This window comes from Mixophyes fleayi, chromosome 4 (assembly GCF_038048845.1).
Source record: "Mixophyes fleayi isolate aMixFle1 chromosome 4, aMixFle1.hap1, whole genome shotgun sequence".
NCBI classification, from domain to species: Eukaryota; Metazoa; Chordata; class Amphibia; order Anura; family Limnodynastidae; genus Mixophyes; species Mixophyes fleayi.
The window spans coordinates 160,271,489-160,297,896 of record NC_134405.1 but is presented as its reverse complement, the minus strand read 5'-3'; the positions used below and the strand labels follow the sequence as shown (position 1 = coordinate 160,297,896).

Sequence of the window (26,408 nt, the reverse complement as noted above, 5' to 3'; positions counted from 1 at the left end):
GGGTAGTTGGCCACTCCTTCATGCACTGGGCTGCTTTACATCGGGGCGCTAAAGAGCCTTCATTCCGGGGTCTGTAGTGGTTTCCTGGTTGGGTCGGCAGAGTCTTGTTAGCCTAAATTTAGGAGGTTCCTGTCTGGGGAAATTTACATCTGAGATGGTTTGGTGATTCTTTCCCAATGGGAGAGTACTGGATGAAGCATGGAGAAAGGTTAATTCAGTGGTAGCTAGATTTGTACACTCTCTGGGTGGCTTGCGGATTGAGTACCATTTGATTAAGTTCCTGAGTGCTGGCCTTTATCGACCTGATGGGGTTCATTTGACAGATGAGGGTTTGGGTTTGTTTATTGGGGATGCAGGTATCTAGGCTTAGGTATGGTGGGGGACCTCTGTTCTAGAGGAAACAGGCATGACCGTGAAAACACTGTGTACTTGGCAGGCAATGATTGGTGGGTGCACATTACCTTAGTTTGGGGCATTCTGAACCCGTTTTCCTTCGAAGAGTACCACTCTTGGGGGTCAGCTTGTTGGCTGCACTCCTTTCAGCCCAGAGTGGACTCGGGTTGTGGGATGCCTAGGATAAGTGATCCCCAAGTTAATATTAAGGATAAATGTGTGCCCAGTTGAAAATGTTAACCAGTGTGATTGATATCCAGAGGGTATCTCGTGTGGACATATCCGGTTATTGGGCCTAGTCCTACTGCCTACTGTTTTCTCCTCCACCATACAGTGCATTTTGTTGCTAAATAAACTTCTTTTTATTTGCCTCAATTATGTCTTGGTGTCAATTATTTATGGTAGAGTTTTAAGAGGGTAAGAGAGGTTATTTACTGTAGGAACATCACCCATTAAGCATTTTCTAACTTACATTTTGGGTCCTGTAATAAGTCTAGTCACAACTCTAAACAAAATGAAAATATAGGATAAAAATCCCATTGTAAGCAGAGCAGTCATAATTATCTACTCATAATTATCTACACTAAATACAGTTATTTCAGATCCAAAAGGTAATTGTGTAAGAACAATAAGGCTATTCATAATCAATGATAGCATGAAGATAGTAAACCAAAACTGGAAGAAATGTAAAATGAACAATAACTATTGCAGAGCATTGTTGAAGAAAATATTGTAATATTGTAAAATGTTATAACACTCAATGCATTTTTACTGTATATGTTGTTCATTTAATAGACAAATTAAGGTAGAACTATAAACATATATTTAAGATGAACTTAGGCAAACATTACATTAATCGATGAAAACAAGCTTACGGCGGTCACTGATTTTGGTATGAAGTTATCCTAGAGATCTGTATACCCATCCTCCTAAAGGGGATGAACACTTCTGGCCAAACAACATTATTTAGCATGATCATCCAAAATGTCTCATTAACAACAGGGACACTCATCATTAAGTGATCATCTCACATCCATTCATGTGACGCCCTTTTTTTTCTTAAGATATGTCCACATACTTAAGATATGTCCAGACCTTGAATCATCTGCCTCTGCACGCTATCAACGCGCCCTTACTGTACATTGCCTATATTCACCTGCCCCTTCCCTCACTGTTCCATCCTTCAATTCGGAGGCAGTAGAATGCCTAATTTGTGGTCGGACATGAATTGCATGCAGTTGAGTTCAAGTCAGCTTCTGAACATGAGCAGAGCAAATTCATGCAAGATACAGCACGCAAAAAGGCACTTATGTCTGAAGATGAATCAGGCCCACTGTATTTGCTTGTTTGTTTGTTTGATTAAATATAACAACAACATTAGAACGGATATATTGTAACAAAGGCTTTGAAAATTGGGCACGGGCAGGACAAACATTTAAATTCTGGTGCTGAATGTCACATTAAGAAAAGGTGCCCTAGAAACTTGAAAGCATGCAGTGATTATTAATAATTAGCTGTTAAGAGTATCATATTTAAATTATAATTATTTACAAAAGTACTTTTTAACTCCTGAAAGGTTTACGTTAAATGCAGGGATAGGCGGTATAAGGGTGAAAGTCTGGTATTATCTTATAGAACTGCACACATTTTGTTGTTGAAATATACAATAAAAAGGTCTGTTGAAAATGAGGAATATTTAAATCACTATTTCCAATGAAGACTTTTGTGCATTATGTTTGAATGCCAAAGCAGTGTTTCCCTCTTGCCATCTCAATGGTCAGCGCTGGCCAGGTTAAGTACTGTTTTACAAATATGTCCTAAATGTAATTAAAAACTGCAATAGAAATTCATGATTACATGCATGACAAGGGCAGGTCCTCTTTAACGAATGAAGGTGCAGGTTGCTGCACTCTCTCTCCGACCTTACCTTGTACAAGGTCACGTGAACAAGAACACTTTGTAAATTGTCTATGATCACCTCTAATGATAACCGAGTGGATATAAGTAATTGGAAGAGTATTTGTAGAAATAGAACAGAATGAAATATGTAAAATGCTAACAGATCTAAATCATCCCTCTTCGTGACCTTCCTCGGGAAACCATAGTAAACGTTTGAGATATACCAGACACATATGACACTGCATTTCTTAACAGCAGATGCTTCCAAGACAGTTTAGAGGGAAAAAATACAGTGCATTAAACACTGACCTTTGTAATGTAAAGGAGGCACCAAGTTATACAAACATTTAAGTATCAGGTTCTGTAAGTAATACTTTCAATAAAAACTTTTAATAAATGTAAAACAACAGCTTTCATGACTATGTCCATTAGTACTGCTGATGTAATTATATTTGACAAATTAGTACTCTAGTACATCACTCTTCTAACTGGATTAAAACAGATGCTTAATCTCCAATCACACTAAACCTTTAAGACTCATCAGCTATACAGAATGTTTTAAAACACTCAGTCACACAATCTAAAACTAATTATGCTAAAAAACTAAACAATGTAAAATGTTATAAATTATTTTGTATTTTTATTATATATGTTTGAAGAAGTGGTCCTTTTTTCAAATAATTGTATTTTATTCTTATGTTACCTTTTTCACATCTTGCAATGGAGACAAACAGCTCTATCAATGAACATCGAGAACTATGCAGTATGCAACATTTCTCTATCCTTGTCTGAATTTTTGGGAAAAATTTTGCTGCCACGAATCAGGGTCTTAGTCCTGTTTACACCACTCGGCGGTAGCATATCACCGTACATCTCCCTTTTGGTTGAAGGCAGCATTCTATCCTGGGACAAGTGTGACTTCGTGTGCAGTACTGGAGGCTATCATCTTGGATGAGGCATTTGCTTAACATCCTATTGAGTCTGAACATCTAATCTCATCCACCAATTGGCTTCCTCTGCAGACTATAAGAGTCTCCTTATACACTCAGCAAATTGCCAGTGCAACACTTTCCTAGTTCCAGACTCCCACAGTTGCAGTTGGTTGCTGCTTCAATCCTGTCTGCTGTATACAGATCTCAACCATCATCCTTCGTGTGAATTCAACTTCACCCTGTTGGCTGTTCTATGGATTTCTACCATTAACTCTCTGAGTTCAGATTCATCGTGTATGCTGTTATATGAACTGCAAACCATTAACCCTCTGAGTGAGTTTAGATTCATTGTGTATGCTCTTATATGAACTGCAAACCATTAACCCTCTGAGTGAGTTTAGATTAATTGTGTATGTTGTTATATGAACTGCAACCATTAACCCTTTGTGTGAATTCAGCTTCATCTTGATGCTGCTTTATGAACTGCAAACCATTAACTCTTTGTGTGAATTCAGCTTCATATTGTTGCTGAAAAAAATACTTTGGTTATTTATTACTCGTGTGGATTCACCTTCATTCTATCAGCTTGTGTACAGATTCCAGCTGTTATCTTCTGTGTGGATCCTCCTCTCATCAATCTATTTCTGTCTCTCCTACTGGCTATCTGGGGTAGGAGCCATTTCTGTGTCTCTGGGTATCGACTTCCAGTTCCAAGCCTAAAGCAGGTTCTGAGTTCTGAGTTGTCCAGGGCCAGTTCCCGGCTTAGTCTGTTCAGGAGGTTGCCACCCCTGTAAATCCTCTACCTGAGTTCTGAGTCTTCCAAGTCCCAATTGTGGTACTATATTTGCCTGAGTCTCTGCGTTCTTGGAGGTACTGAGTCTCTGTCCGTGGGTTCAGGTTTCCCCTGTTCCTTCGTCCAGATTCCAGTCCATCAGCTCCAGATTCCAGGCATTTATTTCAGTACGGAGTCCAGTCCAGCATTCCTCCTCCTAACTTCCAGTATACAAGATTAGAGCAAGCTCTGAGCAAGGCATTCATCCGGCCTCCCAGTTTCCACTACACTCCTGCCACAGCTAGCCACAGGGGTCCCGAGACGAATCCCAGAAGCTCTATTGCCATGCCAGATGCCTCCCTTGTGTTTGTCTTATTTCCCTCTTTTCATTTGCTCTTGCTATTTATGCTTTGGTCAAGTTGATTCCTGCATTTCAGTATCATTTTCAATGTCCAGTTTTCCAGGTCCAAGACACACAAACCTTACTGTTAGAGCAAAAATCAGACAGGTGGTGGTTCTATGTAGTAATACCATCCAGAATCAAGACCTGTGGCTCTCCTGAACGGTGCTGTGACTTATCATCATGTATTTGTTGTCACCCGCTGGGGTATCGGGCAGCTCACCCGACCCCCGGAAAACTTACCTGCCTCCGGCGGTCCGCTCCGTCCCAGGTGCCGCCATCTTGGATTCGGGTCTGCGCATGCGCAGACCCGCAACTTAAAAAATCTATGCCTGTCCTCCTATTGGCCAGGCAATCCTGGCGCCAAATACAAAAGGCCCTTCCTCCAAACCTTCAGTGCCTGTTCCTCAGTTGCCTTTTGGGTACCTTAGACGTGGCTACTCTGATCTACTAGTCTGCAAAGCTGACACTCCATTCAGGTACCAACTATCTGTACTATCTCATCTGCAAAGCTGACACTCCATTCAGGTACCAACTATCTGCTACTATCTCGTCTGCAAAGCTGACACTCCATTCAGGTACCAACTATCTGTACTATCTCGTCTGCAAAGCTGACACTCTACTCATGTACCTGCTACTATCTCGTCTGCAAAGCTGACACTCCATTCAGGTACCAACTATCTGTACTACTCGTCAGCAAAGCTGACACTCTACTCACGTACCTGCTACTATCTCGTCTGCAAAGCTGACACTCCATTCAGGTACCAACTATCTGTACTACTCGTCAGCAAAGCTGACACTCTACTCACGTACCTGCTACTATCTCGTCTGCAAAGCTGACACTCCATTCAGGTACCAACTATCTGTACTACTCGTCTGCAAAACTGACACTCTACTCACCCACCTGCTACTACTCGTCTGCAAGCCGACACTCCGTTCAGGTACCAACCATCTAGTCTACTAGTCTGCTAAGCTGACACTCTACTTACGTACCTGCTACTATACTCGTCGGCAAGGCTGACATTCTATTCTAATACCTGTTATCCTACCTGCTGGGTTCCAAACTTCCCAAGAGGGCCTCGTGCAGTACTCTAGCAGGGGCCGCGACCTGCGAGCAAGACGCAGCTAAAGACCATACTGCCTTGCGGAAGTTCCTGGTGAACACCGTCAGCTCGTTAGACCCCGCGCCCTGTTGGTGTAGCGCTAAACTGTGCAGACCCTAGGATTCGCATTGTAAAGACCTGCTATCGCTTGAGACCGTGACATTTGCCATAATGCTTCTAAATGTAAGACAGCTTGTCAGATACATCTTTGTTGTTTGGCTAATTGCATACTTTGCCTTTTATATATGAATATCACAGCTGATGACCATCGGTAAACACAGCCTGTGAAGGCAATTTATTGGACTTGAACTCAGGGGCGGATCTAGAAAAATGCTGTACCCGGGGCGATTTAGGGGGGGGCGATTTAGGCCCCGCCCCTTTCTAACATCTTAGGCTGCCGACGGCTGCACACTATGTGCAGGTCCGTCCAGCCGTGACAGGCAGGGACAGTGTGCTGCCCGGCTGCTCTGATTGTGTTTTAAACACAGTCAGAGCAGCCGGGCAGCACACTGTCCCTGCCTGTCACGGCTGGACGGACCTGCACATACTGTGCAGCCGTCGGCAGCAAGTGTCTGCTAGGATCCGCCACTGCTTGAACTAGAGTAATAAATGGTGAACAGGAATTGCATTAACCTGTGATGTATTATACCATGTACAGGTTTTCATACACTAGTAGTAGATGTGAGGCTAAACAATGATTACATAAAGAGTGTAATATGAACTCCAGCTATTGTAATATCACAATTAAGAGTATTACTATAGCAGCCTATACTACTGCAGCAGGACACAGAGGGAAACAAGCCACTAGACTACCACTCTGGCTGCATATTGATTTAAGCTAACAGCAAACAAATTTGGCAATAACTGTTTATAAAAGTAATGTATTTACAGTTCTGAACATTATTTTGGAATGTAACAAAGTCTTGTGGGCAGGTACGTTTCCATATTTTGAATGCCCAACAGGGAATACATTACATTTGTTATGTAAATATGCATGCTCATCGCTGGTTTTAGGGGATCATGATCACACCTTATGTATACAACAGTCACTGTAATGCACCAAGGTTTAAGGTTCTTCGTAAACTGTACTGTATGCAGTGTGTTATACATATGACACCGATTATCATTAAAAAAATATATTGCCATCTAAAAATATAAATGTATGTTATACAAATGTATTATTATATCTGTTTGAAGATGTCCTGATTTTCCTCTTCCTGAGGTGGGGCACGCATAAATTGAGTGCAATAAGGGTGTGTTCACTTAAAGAGATGCAGCCTAATCTGACATATCACTTGTTGGTACTGGAAGACTTATGTAAGGATATGTGATGATGACGATGACAACACCAGCAGAAGTGACTAGTCCCTTCTGATTGACTGCATAATGACCCCTCCAGTACTTCATGTTTCGCCTGTTGAATCCTGATTACTTATTTGTCATTTCCATTTGGACTATTGCAGTAAAGAAGATTTTGATTTAATTTATAAAGCTGTAAATAATAAATATGATGGTATTTGTATTTCATAATGTTTGGTAGGGAAAATGTTACTTTTCACATTTATTAATAACAGTGTCAATACATTATTGTTCTCTTGTGTATATGACACTACACAACATTACACTGTGTATGAATAATGTATAATATTTGCATTTACTACTAACACTGTCAAGCTGCATCTATGCTTTTGCGGGGCATAAGTATATGTATTTGTATACCTTGTTCACAAATATTTCTGTGTCAAAAATTTTATGCTTACGTTATGAGAGCAAACTGCATCCACCTCTAAATGAGGCCCTTAAACTTTAACTGACCCTCAATATTGACAACATTAGCAAGAATGACATCTACACAGGGGCCCTCCACTCCGTGAACGAACGGGCACAGAAGCGTCCGTGGCGATGCTGTATTGGACAGCACTGCTGCGGATGCTTCTTTGACAGCGCCGCGGCTGCTGTACAGTACAGCATCGTTAAAAAATGGATCGCAGCAGCTCTCTCTCAATTTTTTTTTTTTTGAGGGGGGGAGGAAACCCCCCCCCTTAAAAATCCTGCGTTTGCCCCTGCTACAAATTATGGCAAAGTACTATAAAGCTCAGCAAACTAAAGAGCAGATACGTATATAAGCAAAACTAACTAATTCGGCTAAACTAAATTTAAAAGTTGTAATATATTTAAATTTTACACAACATATTGTTCACTTTGGGTTTCCCTTAGTTACGTACAATATAGGCAAATCATGAAAAGGACATTACTGACAAATGTAAATCTAGCCATAAAGATTTAAAAAAATATATCCTAATATCTCAACATAGAAAATCAGGTCAGTAAAAACACGGCTACTGCTTAAAGCTTGAGACCCCCTTATCAACATAGGACATGTTTATATTACAAATATCTGTACTAATTTCAGTATTATACTATTTTAAGATTTACCATAAAATATCTCAATTTGACCTTCTGCAATGTTACTGGACTCGGAGAAAAGTCACATGCTCTTTGTACACAAAAGTTTACTTCACTGCAATTCTGGCATAAATAAGGGATGTCAGTATATTAGATTACAGGAAATAGTAATCTTTAGATTGTAGTTCACTGAAACAAATGGACATCTGCTGACATGTCATTTACACAAGAATTTACAAAAGCCTTGTGTGGTAGCTATTAACTTCGTTGGTATCACCAACATTAGAATTTGCTTTAGCTTTTAGAAACTGCTTGTAAAGATGCTTGACAATTTCAAATGGCCGTGAACATGTTTATGGTATAATAACTAATAGATTCTTATTTGAATTTGGAGTTCAAAATTTTCAGCTTGCGTTTATTATTTTTAAATAATAAAAGAGTATTTTAACATTTTTTTATTATTAAAACTGTGTATACTACGATGTTCAGAGATAAAACCTCGATATTAGCTTTTCAAGGTTTGCTGTTGCTATATAATCTCTACATATGACAGGAGGAAAAAATGTAGTTTAACATCATCATCACCATTTATTTATATATCGCCACTGATTCCGCAGCGCTGTACAGAGAACGCATTCACATCAGTCCCTGCCCCATTGGAGCTTACAGTCTAAATTTCCTAACATAGATACAGAGAGAGAGAGAGAGAGAGACTAGGGTCAATTTTGATAGCAGCCAATTAACCTACTAGTATGTTTTTGGTGTGTGGGAGCAAACCGGAGCACCTGAAGGAAACCCACACAAACACAGGGAAAACATACAAACTCCACACAGATATGGCCATGGTCAGGAATTGAACTCATGACCCCAGCACTGTGAGGCAGAAGTGCTTACCACTTAGCCACCGTGCATGCACCTTGCTCTGCTAGCTTACTGTGGAGAAACGTTTGTAATTAAAGATAAACACTCTAATTTGTGGAGAAACCCTTTAGAAACATTGCAACTACACAGACACTCATCCATTATGAAACTAGAGATAGGGTTTTACACAATAGGAAATAAGACAGTTTTAACAGAACAAAGCATTCTCTCATTAACAAGAAGTATTTTAGGAAGGTCACATGATTTGTGTTTCTTAATCTTTTCACTGCCAAGCGGTGGGAAATTTATTGTTACATTATTTAGGGAACTAAAAAGTAGGAATATGAAAAAGGGCTTACATATCTATGCTGAAGTAAATCTCCTTGTTCTTTCTCAAGAGGCTTTCTGAAGTCTGCAAATGATGGATAGTCCGACTGCCTAGTATCCACTTGCCTGCATGATATTATCCTGTATAATTTCCGTTCCTTTCCAGGCCCAGCACCAGCAGGTGTTTGGAGACTTAATTTAATAGATTTGGACTTCTGAGAACTCTTCAGCATCTGGTTGCTTTTCATATTGTTTCATACTGTTAATACTGATTAATGTGTTACATGCTTCTGCAAAACTAACCAGAGATATTTCTTTTTGCAATAGTATGTTTTAATACATGTATACGTGTTAGATGCAAAACGGTTAAATTATAATACTGTAGTAAAAATATATATATATATATCTCCGTTAAAGAACTTGAGCATTTCAGTGAATAAATAAAATAATGTACCAATCCACTTATATCCTATAAAACCACTAAACTAATTGTACATAAAACCCCTTTCGGACAACTCATGAAACAGTGATATGAAGCACAAATATGTACAGTGATTCCCTCAACCAGGCAAGGGCCTGGAAAAATTAGATTAAATAGAACAATTTTCACTGTTTTTTATATGCATGGATTATAACTCACTGTTTAATTTTTCAGGCTTTTGTGAACGCTTGGGGGTTAATTTATGGTGTGTATAAACCACCGTTTTTCAGTGGATTATTTGGGGTTTCCAATCTGCCAGATTTACTAAAGCCAAAACCAACAGAAAAGCAATGTTTTACAAAGCGCCACATTCTAAATGACCATTACATTTTTTTAAATTTGCGCTTTGTCAAACCACTAGAAAAAAAAGTACAAGAATCCCACCACAAAAAAAGAGGTGGATGTGAGAATTGAGGGGAGCTATGTTGCCTCTGGAAAGTTTAATAAAATAATTAAAATGTTAAAAAAAACTCTCCCTCCCTGTTGGTGCTGCACAGCATCGGGTCCCTCAAGGGGGGGAACACGGACAAACATTCGGGCCCAGGCACCTAGACTTGCTGGACTCAATGTTAAATAGCTGTGGGCCCCTCACAATACCCCTGGCTGATGGGTACCATGGAAATAAAACATATCTTCTACCCCATATGTAGTTAACAATAACTGAGTATGCCCCCTTGTATGTATTAAAAAATAATGGTGCCCCCTTTTATTGATTAATAAATAATAGTTCCCCTTATATTTAATAATTTTGAAATATTTTTTCCTTTTTATTTAATGAATATGTTTACTATCTGTCTCCTTATGCTTTCTCGCACTCATGCCAGAAGCCTTTACTGTGTTCCAATAGTTCAGTGTTTGTTGTCAGAATGTATGACTTAAACGGATCATCGTGGTTCTTCAATTAATTTATTTTGCTTCAGCAAGTTTCCACAAAGCTTTTCATGATACCTAATATTTCAGTTTTTAGCAGAATTCCATAAAATTAAACTTTAATATAAAATATCACTTCTCCGGGTGTGTACTCTACTAGCTCCCACTGGAATCATGTTGCTGATGAAAAACATGCTACCTTTATGAAGAAAGAATGCCACAAGAGGAGTGAGGAGAGTGCCCGATGTCTGCTGCTGCCTGGAGAGGTTTCCTAACCAGCGCTGAGGCAGATTTTTATCATATAGGCAGTATTCTGTCACCATTACGCTGCCGGCTGGAATGCCGGTCCCCAGCTAAGTAATATTCCATATCAATGTTCAACTTATGAAATACCACACAAAATATGAAATTCTGTTTAATCAGCCTTCAAGATTCAGCGTAAGATCCTATTTTCATCCATGAACCTCAGCATACTTTCAAGTATCAATTCATAAGCCACAGCTTTTTATACATAATTACCATAAACACCACAAAACAAACTTAAGGAAAAAACCAAGTAAATGCTATTATAAGTTAACGAGCCAGCAGATCCGTCTAGGAGCCAATGGAGGAGTTTACCTATCAACTTAAAGCCAAAAGAGGGACAATTTGAAATAAATTAGTCATAAATAGCCACTAGCATCAGTACCGAGAGAGGGGGAGAGGTACCGGGGCCCAGGCCTGCCTGGAGGCCTTGTCCTACCTATTTGTGGCCCTACCACTTTTAATGGCTGTGGAAGGGGCCCCAAGAAGTTGCTTTATAGGTTCCTGAAACTTCTCTTGGCAACTCTGTTCACTAATACAGACCTCAAAGAACAGAGACAGTTGAGAGATGTGACCTATAATATCCTTAGCTTACATGGCTGTAGAATGACTAGAGTGACATGATACAAACTTACATAACGCTGTTCCATGCCTTGGCCACACAGTATTTTAAAGCATTTCTATTACCGTCAAATTGGCCAGGGAAGCAACTAGGCAAAATCATAGCCAAAATTACATATACAGTACGTTAAAAGCATCAAACGCTCAGCCAAACATTTTCTTCAAATAATCAGATGAAACACTGCATATACCGGTAGTTTCTGTATTTTAGAAGCATTGTTTTATACTGGATAACATGCATAATATGAGATAAAACATTTTTTTTAACAAAGTATTACTACAAAATAAAAAGCAATGTAATCTAAAATAAATGCACAGGATAAAGCAAATTTTGCCGTTTCACATTTCATAGATCACATTTTTCTATTTTTTTTACTTCAGTATCTCATTACTGCCACCATGTGGCAGATTTTGTGAAATGCTTGCATTTTAAAGCAATTTTCTAAAATGTTAATCCTTATTTATAATCTCAAAACATATGTATTGACCCATGTGTCAGTTTCTCTAGATTTTAGAGCCTACAGTGAGCCTGTTTCCTTTCGCTTGGAACCAGTGGCATCAAAGAGAACACAGGTGATCAATTTATTATGAACCAGTGACATTGGTGTGATACAAAGTGCATCAGTGATTTCACTTGTTGTTGCATTTTTGTGAATTTTGCCATAAAATGTTTGCGCCCACTGGACCTGTGACAATGTGGGGCTTCTGGAAGACCAGTACTGTTTATTTGCTTCTGGTCTAGTTAGCAAGAAAAATAAAAAAACTTGCTCTGCATCCTCCAGTCCCTACCTGCCATCTGTCATTCAACGCTAGACTTCACGGTTCTGGCACTGTCATGTAAGCATGACATGCAGTGCTGAGGCTTCATTGTTCGGCACTTGCAGATAATATAGATGAGAGGGGGCATAGCGGCTCGTCTGTAAATGCTGCATTTTGTCCACATCCTGCCCTACAGCAGCTCTACAGCCATGCCACTACCACTAAATATTTAAGTATTTTAGATATTGCATTTGTCCATTACCATGTGCAATCAGCTTTCACCAGGTTCTCCTCAAATGGCACCGCCTGAGGCATGGTGCACAGCTCATCTCATGGCAGATGCCCGCTGTACACTTAACATGATCTTCACTGGTCTCTATATGAAAAAAGAGGTGGACTGGCTGGGGAGCAAGGTGGTATCTAAATCTTAGGCTAGAACTATTTGAACTCTCTTGGGACACCTGCTGCAGAGTGTATGACCATGCCTGGTGGCTGAGTGCTAAGTAGAGGAAGCCCCCTGCTGCTCTCATGGGGCCTGAGTCATTAAGGAGAGCAAAGCACAAAAAAGGATTAAATTTGCAACTTGGCAAAACCATGTTGCATTGGAGGGGGAGGTAAATTTAAAATATGGGGACAGATGTATACAGGCGCGGGCTGGGAGAGGCGTGGCCGGGGGGCACACAGGCGGCCGCATCTCTTGAAAAGGGATGCGGCCGCGTCATTGATGACGCGGCCGCATCCCCTGTCATGTGATGCGACCGCCTGTGCGCCGACATGGCCGCATCTGATGTCATCAGATGCGGCCACGGGGGAAAGCATAGTATTTTGCAGCCGGGGGGGGCGGCCGGCCGGCCTACACCCCGGCCCTAATAGCGGCCTGACCGAGCAGCCCGGGGGGGCGATGCCCCCCTGCCCCCCAGGCCAGCCCGCCCCTGGATGTATATTTGGAATAGGGCATGTCCTAGATAAACTTTAAATTTCAGTGTAACAATAAAGCTATCAAGTATTTGTGTGCTACATGAAAAAACAGCCAGTATTTAACTTATGTGCTAAATAATAAACTAATTTGCACCCCTTGCTTTGTAACATGGTTTGTCCAGGAAAGAACTTACTCATTTTTGTTTAGCTTAATGACTCTGGCCTGTTGTGTTTAAGGCCCCTACTCATAAGTAATTCATTTTGGTCTTATATAGTGTTGCCAATAGAGATCTAGACTCTGCATTTAGGCTCCCACCAAGACTTTGGTGGGAGCCTAAATGCAGTGGGATTTGCAGTGGGATTATAAAGCCACCAGAGATCTATTTTAAAGCCACTACAGGTCTAAAATCTGTAGGGTAAAGCTACCAGAGATTTGGAGTGGTCCGCACTATAAGGCCACCAGAGGCTTTGGTGGTCTGTATTTTACAGTGGCCTCCAGAGCAGAGTGTTTTGTGTAGTGGTCACATGAATGTTCTCTGTATTTTATAGAGGTCTCTGGAATACTTTATTTTACATTGTTTATTAAGATGCTCTTTGCATTGTATATCGGTCATTAGAATGATGTCGCCATTATATAGAAGTCACTAGAAAGTTCTTTGCATTGTATAGAGATAATTAGAATGCTCTCTGCATTGCATAAAGGTCCCAAGAATAGTCTCTGTGTTGTATCCCATTATAGGTCTTTCACATAACCATTTTTCATATATTTTACTAGCTAGATTAAACCATGACAATGTGTTTATTATCATGCCCATTGTGGGCTACTAGTAGAAAAGGTGCTACTTACTTGTTCTTGCCCATTAGGCAAAAAGTTGCCAGTGCTCCCCTGAATGTAAGGTAAATATAATGCGATAGTGTAATTTCTTTGCAAATAACTATTCCTCTTGCCCCAGTGCTAGGGCCTACTGAGAAACTCCATTCGAATATAATCATTTTTATTGGTGGTAGTGTAAACAAAACCATAAAAATGAGTCAGTAAGTCAGACCTCTGATGAAGCGCCTCTCTCAGCATGAAACTAGTTAGGATAAGCCACTGACTTGCTTTCTGTTATTATATAGACTATTACCAATAATTATTGTTTGGAATAAAATGCTTTGCAGCTGTCCCTTGCACCACCAGAGGAGCTGTGTTAACAATCCTGCAGCAAAGACAACTATAGGGAACTAGACTGAGTTGGCATGTCTAAGACACTGCAGTAACACAGAAGAAAGGCCTCATTAGGGCTGGTGAGTCCACTTCCATAGTCACTTCTTTCATAGGCTTGTAATTCACATATTAGCAAATTGGGTCATTGTAATTGGAAAAAAAATTGGAGACTAGAAAATAAATCTGTGAAAATGGACCATGCATTCCAAAGCCCACATACAAGACCCATTATATTTCATGCTACCCACTAAAATAACACTTATTTAAAAACAAGAATCACTACTACTTTCTTCATCTAACACTTTTTATCAAAATACATTGTATCATGTATAAAACAACTAATATAAATACTTTTTTTTTTTTTTACAATTGAAAAATAAAACAAACTTATTGTATACAATTATTCAAAGATCACCAGATTTTAAAATAAAATAAAACATAAGTATGCTAGTATGAGACATCTGGATATAAAAGTTTTGTAGGAAGGTATCCAAAATAGAAACACAATTAATTTAGTAATTCTGGTACATTCCTTGAGCATATGGTTAGATAGTCCCTACTGTGTTCATCCTCAATCACACAGCACGAATGAATATGTTGATGTTTTCAGAGCTGTCATTTGTTGCAGTTTTCTGTAACTAAGTTAAGTAATATATTTCCAATGTTCTAGGAGTTGATGTGATGCATTAGTCTGGAATGGTTCTGTCGGATACCCATTTCCTACGAAATCTCAAATCATTCTCAGTAAGTGGCTGTTTTCCAGTGCAAATAAGCATTAAAGCTACAGAGTTCTGAGTAAGCGTTCACAATTGCCATATTTATTTATGTCTCTCTTTGAGATTCCCACCTGCTGTATATATTACCTGATAATGATATCCATGAAGCAGGTATACTTAGATTCATTATTTACATTTATTTTATTATAGTACTCTTAGAAAGTGTATTTAAAGTAAAACCAATCACTTTGTTTAAAACACATGTAAACCTGTCTTGAGGACCATAGACTCCAGCTACAATACTTGCATGTCTGAGTAATTTTGTGTACACCACTATAATATGAGTGGATACTATACTGGTTACCAGCAGAGTAAATAAAGGAATACAGTACAGTACATTCATTGCATTATAAACTTATTGGATAGTCAAATCAATAGGCTAATCCAGGAGGTGATATTATCCATGGGGGTTGTGGGACCCAAAGGGTGCGGCAGAAAGACCAGCTCAAGACTAGCAGTGGCAATCCCTAACTTGCAGCCGGTAGGCCACCAGGGTCAGGGGCGCACGCAGGGGGGTTTCTGGGTCTCCAGAAACCCCCCCCCCTCAGTTAAAGAAGTGCCCTACATATTGGCACTATAATATACAGCAGCCGCGGCGCTGTCAAAAAAGCGTCCGCGGCAGTGCTGTATTGTATACAGCACTGCCGCAGACGCTTCTTTGACAGCGCCGTGGCTGCTGTATATTATAGTGCTGCCTAAACAGAGCTGCTGCGCATGTGCGGCAGCTCTCTCTCTTTTTTTTTTTTTTTTCGGTAGAGGGGAAACCCCCCCCTTAAAAATCCTCTGTGCACCCCTGAGAGTAGACAGCATTCTGATTGCTAGAACAGGATGGAATCCAGAGGTGCTCACAATCTGCTACCCCAATTTACAGAGGGCAAGACATAATTATACTTTCTAAGGATAGATTTTTTTCCTCACAGAAATGTTAAGGATGTTCTTGAAGATGTGTCCAGCTGTAGCATTTGTGCCAGACCTAGTAAATCTGCTATTTTACCCTTTAAAAATTAAATGGGGATCTTATTTCCTGCAGCAATCCAAGTGGAAATGTCAATTAAATAATGCAAATAGACGTCTGTGACTTGATATAACATATTGGCGACGCTAATGATTATATAAAATAAGTTATACCTACTATCGTTACCCACAGTATGCATTTTCTACCACTAAATTTGAGCCACTCAAGGGAACTTTAATAAATCTGATTGCACATGAGCTACAATTTATAATTGCCAGCAAAGAGTGAAACTCAACCTCTTGACAGCACAAACCAGAAGGCATGAGGGACTGGGGAAGAATTATTCTATGTGGGATGTGATTTCAGAGAACCAGAAGTAAAGCCTCACAAAATAGTAAATATGTAAATGTCTGGACAGGTAACAGTACGAGTTTATTCTAAAATAAAGTTATTTTTTCTTTACACACATTCCGATGCAGCATACTCAGATAACTCTATTATGGAAGCAACCAATCAGCAAAGACTATTGTTAATATTTAAGTATTTAATAAAGAAATTCTGTGTTTCGAAAAATACATTGTTATATTAATATACTTCATATTAAGCTTTGTACATAGTAATAAGTAATAACCATAGCACACCAGAGGCATTTATCATATTAAAACTCCCTCTAAATACAAAACATCTAAGATATCACTACACAAAGTTACATAGTCACATCAAACTATAGGACAATATTTCTTAATGAAAAGTTACGTCATTTAATTGATGCAGAAACATACACTGTTGTCAAATCCCAAATATGCAATATAATTTAACAAGTGAACAACCTATGTAAGTGTATAGAAGAAATCCTTTGCATATTTTAAAAGAAAAATGCATCTGTAGTCTATTGATATTGTCAGGGAAGTATATAAAGTTAACATTGTCCAAACGATCAGGGATTACCCAATATTATTATCAATATAAATTATATTCGGGTGATTCTAACCGTAAGATATCTGCAGGCAGAAGAGTAATATTAATAGCATACCTCTAGCATGCACTTGTTTCGGAAAAATCATCATTACAAAAAGACATACATTTACACCATAAAGGGTCTACTTACGGTTTTATTTTTATTGTACAGTTTAAATGTTTCTGTTGCCTTATCTTCTCCTCCATCAGTGAACAGCATGATGATCTTATTACAGTTGGCTCTGGACACATTAGTCTGCAAAGTAGAGCAATATTTGAATATAAAATAAAAAATCTAAGAACAATAAATAACCAGCAACAAAAGTATTATATTTCCGACATTTCTCAAGGTCGGAAAGTACATACTACCCTGACTGAAAAAAAGTAATTAAAACAAAATCAAATGCACGTACCCACCAAATAAATCATACAGGATTAAAATGATAGATAGATAGATAGATAGATAGATAGATAGATAGATAGATAGATAGGTAGATAGATAGAGTTGGTCACCTTGTCATACAATATGTTGGGCAATTGTAGGTATAATATTATGAACATCACTTATTACACTGTGTTGGGCATTGTTGGGTATGATACACAAGGCACTGCTGGGTATAACCTGTTGGACAATGCAGGACATAATATACAGGGCACAACTGGGCATATTATTTTGGACTTGTCTACTCTGGCATTTAGTGAGACTCTGCTCAGGACTCATGTCTGGATACTCTAAACTAACTGCAATGTTTGGTAATCTCCCACCTAGGTGCAATGGGCAATAGTTTCACTGGGGGTAGCTACAATGCATTACTACACTATCTCACTTTCATTCAAAACCCCACTTTCGTCTACAAATTTTACATTTTCATAAAATATTTTATTGTCTCTCCAGAAACTGTATGGAAGACATAGTGGTGGGAGTAACCATCTATGGGATGATGTTATGTTTTTTAATTAAACCATCTTATATCTGTATTTCCATTTCAACCATTTACCAAGTGATACTTAAGATACCTTTTATGATGAGATAGGAGAGGAAGATAAACCATGAGATAAGTTAAAATAAATTGCAACATTGCTGTATAAGGTTACTGAAGGGAGCCATCAGGTAGTGCTAATGATACATCACTGAAGCTCCTACACAGAGCAAATCTATTACCTCAGAGGTGACATAAATTCTGCCAAGTTCCTTCATACAGTGTTCTAGTGAATGCCAACAGGTAGGCTCTACAGGGTGTGTAAGTCTCAGATTGAATCATTTTAATCCCAATCACCAAATTATTATATATACCCAACAGATCAGTATATCCAACTTTTAACCGACTGCCACCATTATTATAATATATATATGTCAATATAACTAAGGAGTCATAGGTCACCCCCAATCTGAAGGTAATTTACTAAACGTCATTTTTATTAAAATTAATCCAATTCAATAACACAATATTTAACATCAATACTTGTGGGTAAGGCAGGAATGTTAAAAAAAATGGTTTTAAAACAGGAAAAACTAGGAACCATACCAATAAGCCTCTTGAAAGTTTGGACAATTAAAGCTGGTATGTCACAAAAAGAGACGTCTTCTTTTTGCAACCAAATTGAAATACACCTTTGACAATCTCTTTGTCCCAGTTAAAAAATCTTTGATGCAGGGGGTGCTGAGGAGCCTGCAGTTGGGGCATGGTTTCAGATTTTGCTTTATGTTTTTATATCTGGCTTTTACAAACTGATTTGAAGCACACAATTTCTTGCACAGGATCTTCTGGGTACACAACGCAATATGACCATAATCCTGATTAGGAGAAACTTTCTTAACCAGAATAATAAAATCTAACGACAGGATCTGTCCCTGGTCAGTGTTTTGAGCAATGTATGTACATTACACCACCCCTCCCTATTTTACTATTTTTTGCCAATAAAACTGAAAGCTGTTTTTTTAAAAAAATGTGCATTTACTTTAATGTACCTTATATTAAATAATCAGTTTTCACTTTTTAATGTTTTTTAGTTGAAATTTAAGTTGATATTTGTATCTTTAGTAATTTTGAGAAAGATCCACATGTTTTATCCTGGGAGTTACAAAGCTACTTAAGCTTTTTAAAACACATACACAAAGAATGACACATACTAGAGGAAAAATCATCTAAATTACAACCTGTAATAAATATTTACATTTATTTTTTTTATATTTACAAAAATCATCTGGGATTATTTAAACCAGTCTCAGAAAACATTATAAACATTTCATATGATATATTTTTATAGAATCTAAATTCAACTGTACAGTATATCATGCTGCTCCATAAGATTGTTTTATGGTTTAATGAAATGTAATATTTCTTATTCGCGGGGCAGCTGTCCTGGAAGGATATATAGAATGTCAAATTATTATTTAGTTATACATAACCGATTCCAGCAAAGACTGATTATCTGTATTTCCCTAGAGTTTATGACTCTCCATATCTTAATTTCCCCAGCTATACGAGACCCACAATCTTGCACAACTCTTCTCTTCTTCTTTACTTTACAAGCTAAATTGTACCAATATTATTTGATTAATAAGTGTATTTCTTATAATTGTAGAACATGGCATTTGGAAAGGAAATCCTTCATTTCTGTCTGTTGGGAAATTGGGAAAATGCAACACAATCTGACTATTTGAGAGTGAAATGATCAGAGAATGACTGCAGATAAATATAGATCCCTAACTTTTCTCATTTGTGAACAGTGATTTGTATATTTTATCCCACAAGACACTACCAACTAATAAATATACATATACACTGATCAGCCTCAACATTAAAACCACTGACAAGTGAAGTGAATAACATTGATTATCTCGTTACAATGGCATCTTTCAAGGGGTGGGATATATTAGGCAGTAAATGAACAATCAGTGCTTGAAGTTGATGTTTTGGTAGCAGGAAAAATGGGCAAGTGTAAGGATCTGAGCGACTTTGACAAGGTTCAAATTGTGATGGCTAGAGGACTGGGTCAGACTATCTCCAAAATGGCAGATCTTGTGGGGTGTTCCTGGTAAACAGTAGTTAGTACCTACCAAAAGTGGTCCAAGGAAGGGCAACCGGTGAACTGACGTCAGGGTCTTGGGCGCCCAAGGCTCATTGATGTACGTGGGGTGTGAAGGTTAGCCTGTTTGGTCCAATCCCACAGAAAAGCTGTTGTAGCACAAATTGCTGAAAAATGTAATGCTGACTGTGACAGAAAGGTGTCAGAACACACAGTGAATAGCAGCTTGCTGCATAAGGGGCTGCATAACTGCAGACCGATCAGGGTGCCCAAGCTGACTCCTGAGCACGTGAGCACCACATCTGAACCATGGAGCAATGGACGAAGGTGGTTTGGTCTGATGAATTACGTCTTTTTTATATTATGTGGACGGCCGGTTGTATGTGCATCGTATACCTGGGGAAGAGATGGCACCAGGATGCACTATGGGAAGAAGGCAAGCCAGCGGAGGCAGAATGATGCTCTGGTCAATGTACTACCGCAAAACCTTGGGTTATGGAATTCATGTGGATGTTACTTTGATACATACCACCTACCTACATTGTTGCAGACCAAGTACACCTCTGCATGGCATGGTATTCCCTGATGGCAGTGGCCTCTTTCAACAGGATAATGCGCTCTGCCACATAGCAAAAATTATTCAGGAATGGTTTGAGGAACATGACAAAGAGTTTAAGGTGTTGACTTGGCCTCCAAATTCTACAGATCTCAATCTGATCGAGCATCTGTGCGATGTGCTGTAAAAACAATTTTGAGCCATGGAGGCCCCACCCCACTTAAGGTTCTGCTGCTAACCCTTTGGTGCCAGATACCACTTTATACCTTCAGAGGTCTTGTGGAGTCCATGTCTCAAAAAGTCAAAGCTGATTTGGCAGAACGAGGGAGACCTACACAATATTAGGCAAGTGGTTTTAATATAGTGGCGTATTAGTGTATACATCCAGTATATCTTTACTATTAGAAATATATTTGAAGTAGGGGCTTATGATCTTAATGTAGCAAATACTAGGATGTAGAGCTGGAGTGCTAGCTATAGGCATTGGAATTTGTCATGGAGCTATAATTAGGCAAACTTAGATAGGGGCCACCTAAAAGAAATAATAACATAATGTCACTCACTTAGCAACTTTAATGCCCGCGAGGGGCTCCCATACTGAACGCCAGCTTCAGAAATGAAGGGGAAGCAGCCATCAGCTTCTTACATGTGAAGCTGCTGGCTGCTGCTCATCCATGGGAGTGTTACACTGACAGTGTAGCACTTGGTTATGTTGTCACAGTCACCTTTCCTGATTGAAATACCTGCATCAGACAATTCCCTCATGTCATGCAAAGCACAAATACCTCCCAGGAGAGTTCAAAAAACAGTAGCTCAATAGCTCATGTACGTTAAAAAGTCAAGAGACATGTTAGGAGGAGCAAGTTTCAGCGCATCCATGCGGGTTTAATATCAGCATTGTCAGCATTAAAGTTTCACTGAAGGGATTTAATGTACAACTTCAATAATATGTGTATTTATGTGTAGACTGTACTGATTTATTGAATTGGGCAAGTAATCCCTTAAGTACTTAGGAAATTTAATCTCTTCAAACTGCAATAAAAGAATATAAGAAGTCACCTGGGAATTATGTGACTTATATAAAATCACTCAACATGTGGCTTTGTGCTTTTATGTAGTCTTGGAACCTGCAGCTTCTAGTATCCTATATTTTAAATTAAGGGATCCATTATTTCCATTATAATTAATACTTACATTACGTAGCTGATCAAAAGCAAATTTGAAGCCTTGCTTGTAGTCTGTTGTCCCTTTAGCTGTGATGTTATTGACAGCTTCTTTCAGCACCTTCTTATTCCGCACGTTTGCTTGAACAAGATGGTGGAAGCAACTGACGTCATGAGCATTGCTGTTAAACTAAAAAACAAACAGATTAATTGTAAATAAGGAAATGCAGAAATATGTGATCTGTAGTTTAGATTCTTCATGCAGAAAAACAATATTCTGGATAAAAATCAAGGAAGTGCAATCTACACATTCCCCTGGCTCAATTGCCAATTAAAAAGCAATGAAACTGCCACTGAAGCTCCTATTTCCCATCTGTTTGCCCTGTTGGATATTGATTTGTTGGTTCTGCACACATATGTAGTATGGATTATTCTGGTAAATTAAAGTTACATCAAACTCAGATGTTTTACAATTAAAAAAACAAACAAAACAATTGGATATTGCACAGCATTGTGCAGAAGCTTCAACAGCCATTCAACACTTCTGTTTCCTACTAATAAAATTCTATTGTTTTTGTTTATTAGTCTATAAAACACATACTTTATAAGTAGGGCTACATTCTCTTTTGACGTTAGTTTTTGCTTCACATCAAACTAAGAGGTCTATGTATAATGACCCTGCGGTTATAAAGATTTATTTATCAATAAAAGGTCTGGGGCAGCTGAGTGATGCTCAGTTCCTTGACATAAATAGCTGGCAGCATTAAAAGCAGTCTTACCACTTGCCAGTCCATTATGGGGTCAATTTAAAAAAAAATCTCTATCAATGAAGGTGTCCATGGCACATTTAGCCTAGGTTGCGTGCTTAAGGCATACAAACCTAGCATAAGGCATTAGGACCACTAATTGCTATAGAGTAGTGCACATTTTGTTCATATTGAATGCGGAAAAAGCACTATAAGCACATGGTGATTTTTTTGCGACTATAGCGCATTCAGAGTTCTGTATAAACAATGTATGAACTTCTCTGTTGGAAGAAATCTCTTTTCATATGAGCATTAAACTATATTAACAGCTTACACACCCTAAACACACATGTACAACAGTATAATAAAACAGAAAAATAAAGCTATTCGCAATATATAGAATGGGTATTTACTATTTAATGATCCTTTACATCATCTTCCATGCAAAACTAATCAACCCCTCCCAAGGCTTATTTATTCTACTCCTTTGATCTGGCATCCCTGCTTACACATGAACCCAGAACCCTATTCAGTTCCTCAGGCTCTACCATGGCTTTCCCTTCACAGGAATTGAGACACTGACTTCACAAACTCAGATTCTCACCCAGCACCAAGTTAATGCCTCTTGTACTTTGACTTTATCACCTACATACATTATTTACATAATATACAACTACAGTATATGTCCCATGATCATATCATAATGAGATTGACGCTCACCGAGGTTTGTCTAGAATGTACTATATGTGCTGTCCTTAGATGTACCTGTCCAGTAGCAAGATTGCTTAGCTTATTAGCTTATCCCTTCTTTCTGATACATGTTTCCTCCTTCTTCAATTAAATTGAGAATGTTTCTTTGAACTTACCTCGGAAGAGAAGAATCCTCACAAGCACAACATGGTATGCAGAAAACCCCTCATATTTTATACTCAACAACTATCATGCTTCAATGCAGAAAATCACAGCTAAGGAGCCTGGATTATGGTGAAAACAAAAAATATTTATTGCAGATATGTTTCCAGAAAATGCAGTATGGTACAAACTGGATGATGTAGATATAGAACAAGGATTGCAGGGAGATGCAGAAGGCTAATAACAGGAACACGGCTGATGCAGGTGAACAGGTAGTTTGCAGAAATCCCAGGGAACAGGTGAACCAGGAGCACAACAAGGTACAGCACAGCAACATACAACAACAATGACCAGCAAGGTATACTGGGATTGGCAGATATAAACAGAGAATCAGGTGCTGGTGATTAATTAGTGCAAGGTACTCCTAGTAGTAAGAAGAAACAAGCACAATAGCAGCACCTCTGGTAGATAAGAGGTACTGCGGGAGAAAATTCAATCAATACAATAATAAGGTCCAAAAAATCCCAGAGGCAGGAGCTGTCGAGATGAAGCAGTATCCTGACGATGCTGCAGAGGAAGCAAGGCAGATCCTGACAGTACCCCCACTTAGGGTGGATTCCAGACACCGGTATTACCAAAAATGGTTAAAACAGTCTGAATCATAGTTCACTGTAAAGGGTCCGGCATGCAAGTCCTCGTCCATGGGCGGAAAGTTGATGGAGATCATGCCAGAGGTAAGTTGAGGCACCGCAGACCCTGCTCTCTTCTTTTGCCTTTTCTTATTTTGAGAATTACTTGGAACGGGAGCCTGAACCAATTGGGTGGAACACAGTGGTATTTCTTGGCCTGATGGGATAGGTGGTATGGGTGGGGTAAAGGCATATAGATGCCTAGTACCTTAACAAGACTTACCCTGACATGAGGACTCCAAAGGGCTCCTTCCCAACCATCACCGATGACGACTCTTCTTCACACCGACTTGAGCCCATCACAATCAAGTAAGAAGCCAGCTCCACTTGATGACGTCATTCACCATGGAGACGGTATTATCGCTGTTGTTAAGGGGGTAATGTAAGTATGTACCCATGTACAATGTAGTTTACAAAGTCTTCTACATTGTACATAACCTCCCGAGGATGATTTATATCTAAACTCCCTGGTAGCGGTGTTGTTGTGAGTAAGGTAGATAATCACTCATGTCTGTCCGGGTGCTTGAAACAGTTGCCAGGTGGTGGAGATAGTGAGCAACCCGCTTCCTAGATAGCAGTTACCTCTCAAGCTGCGGCACAGATGATGTTCTTATTTAAAACAGTCAGCATTAGTAAAATAGCACACACCGCTTGTGTTGTATGCTTGATCGGATGAATGAACGGGATATGATAGCAAATCAGAATAAAGGTAGATCCAGTATAGCTTGTATGTTAACATGTTTCGTCTGAGTCGCTCAGACTTTTCAAAAGACCACTCCATTAGGCATCCCAAACCTACTGCCACTATCTGAAGTTTTCATCCAAATCCATCCAGTGGAATGCTCAGAACATACTCCTTGGCTCAAAGTTCTACCCAACGTACAGCAAGAGGAGGTCCAACCGGGGCCCTAAAACCAATTGGACCACCTCACTTTGGTTTCATCCGAATTGGTGTCTGTCAAAATGTATTACCGGAGAGACACACAGACAAATTCATTTTATATATAAGATCCAAGCATGGTCACGCGGCGTTGCACGGGTCCGACAGTTGTAAATGATGTAAATAATGTATAAATGTATAAAATTATTTGGTAAATACAACAAAAAATGCTATTTAGAAAATTAAATGAAATTTGCTTTGTCGTGTCGTCATGTTGTGGCAAAGTTTCCTTCCAACAGTCAAACAATTGTTTACAACCAAAAATTGATTTTCCTTGCAAACTATTATTCCTCTGTCAATCTCTACACTGGTTGCCTATTTTTCAACAAATCCAATATAAAATTCTTCTACTAACATACAAGGTCGTCAACAAAATTGCACTGACATACATCTCCTCACTTGTCTCAAAATATCTCCATACTCGACACCTGTACAAGATCTGCGTCTCTCTTCCACTCTTATCACATCCTCCCATTTCCGGTTACAGTACTTTTTTCGGACTGCACCCACTTTGTGGAATTCCCTTCCTTGCACCACAAGACTTTCCTCTGGTCTTCAAACCTTTAAGCATTCTCTAAAAACCCACCTCTTCAGAGAAGCTTAGAATATTTCTCAGCCTTCATTTTAATCTCCCTAGGTTACCCTATTACCCCCCTCTGCACAGCTAACACAAGACAATAACCCTGTGACCAGCATTGTTGTGTGACTGATCATACAGCCAATTAAATACTTTTTACCCTTGGATTCTTGCTGGACCAATATGCAATATGATGTAACACATGCCCCTGTGTATCAAACTACCATTGTCCCACAGATTTTAAGCTTGCGAGTAGGGCCCTCTTATCTCTCTGTCTGTATGTATTACCCAATATTGTTTTATTAAAGTCTATTCCCAATTGTAAAGCGCCACGGAATTTGCTGACAGAAAATCAACAACAGTAGATGTATTCCAGCAATAATAGTGTTGCATTAGGCACAGTAAGGTATCTGGGCAGTACTAAAATTGAAATACAACACATCAAAAAACTGACCCAGAGAAACTATTCAGATAACCTGTTTGTGACATAAAAATAAAGAATCAAGCCAGTGCACCATTAAGTGCTGGAGGGCATTGCTTGGCTACTCAGTCTTCCTCATAAATTGAGTCTAAACATTGTGTGGCTGATAAACAGAGAAACCAAGAAAGCATGAAAAGCATCTATGACCAATATAAATTTATGTTTTGCTCATAGACTTATACATTTCCTATCAGAGTAGAAAAAAGTATTTCAAGGAATACATTTAATTAAGAAAGAAGTTTTATAATTTCAAGCATTAGGTTACAGTTTTGTTTGCTTCTTCATTTACTAGTTTTTTTGTCTGTTTACTCAAATATTAACAGGACAATGGTCATCCAGAAATAAAAAAAAAAAAATATGTAAAAAAATGTATCATGTAGATGAGTATAACATAAGCCAAAGTGGAAAAACACTATGGGAAAAATGTATGAAAA

General features: G+C 38.9%; 1 protein-coding gene across 7 annotated transcripts in view; it reads right to left on the bottom strand.

Annotated features, from left to right (window-relative positions):
• Nucleotides 1-26,408, bottom strand: part of CACNA2D1 (calcium voltage-gated channel auxiliary subunit alpha2delta 1) — a 612,754-nt gene that overhangs the window by 88,737 nt on the left and 497,609 nt on the right. For all 7 annotated transcript variants that reach the window (XM_075208701.1, XM_075208699.1, XM_075208698.1 and 4 more), the window contains exons 11-12: nucleotides 21,721-21,879; nucleotides 17,092-17,196 (exon numbers count right to left, since the gene is read on the bottom strand). In XM_075208701.1, the coding sequence (XP_075064802.1) occupies nucleotides 17,092-17,196; nucleotides 21,721-21,879 (264 nt within the window). The remainder of the gene's footprint in view (nucleotides 1-17,091; nucleotides 17,197-21,720; nucleotides 21,880-26,408) is intronic.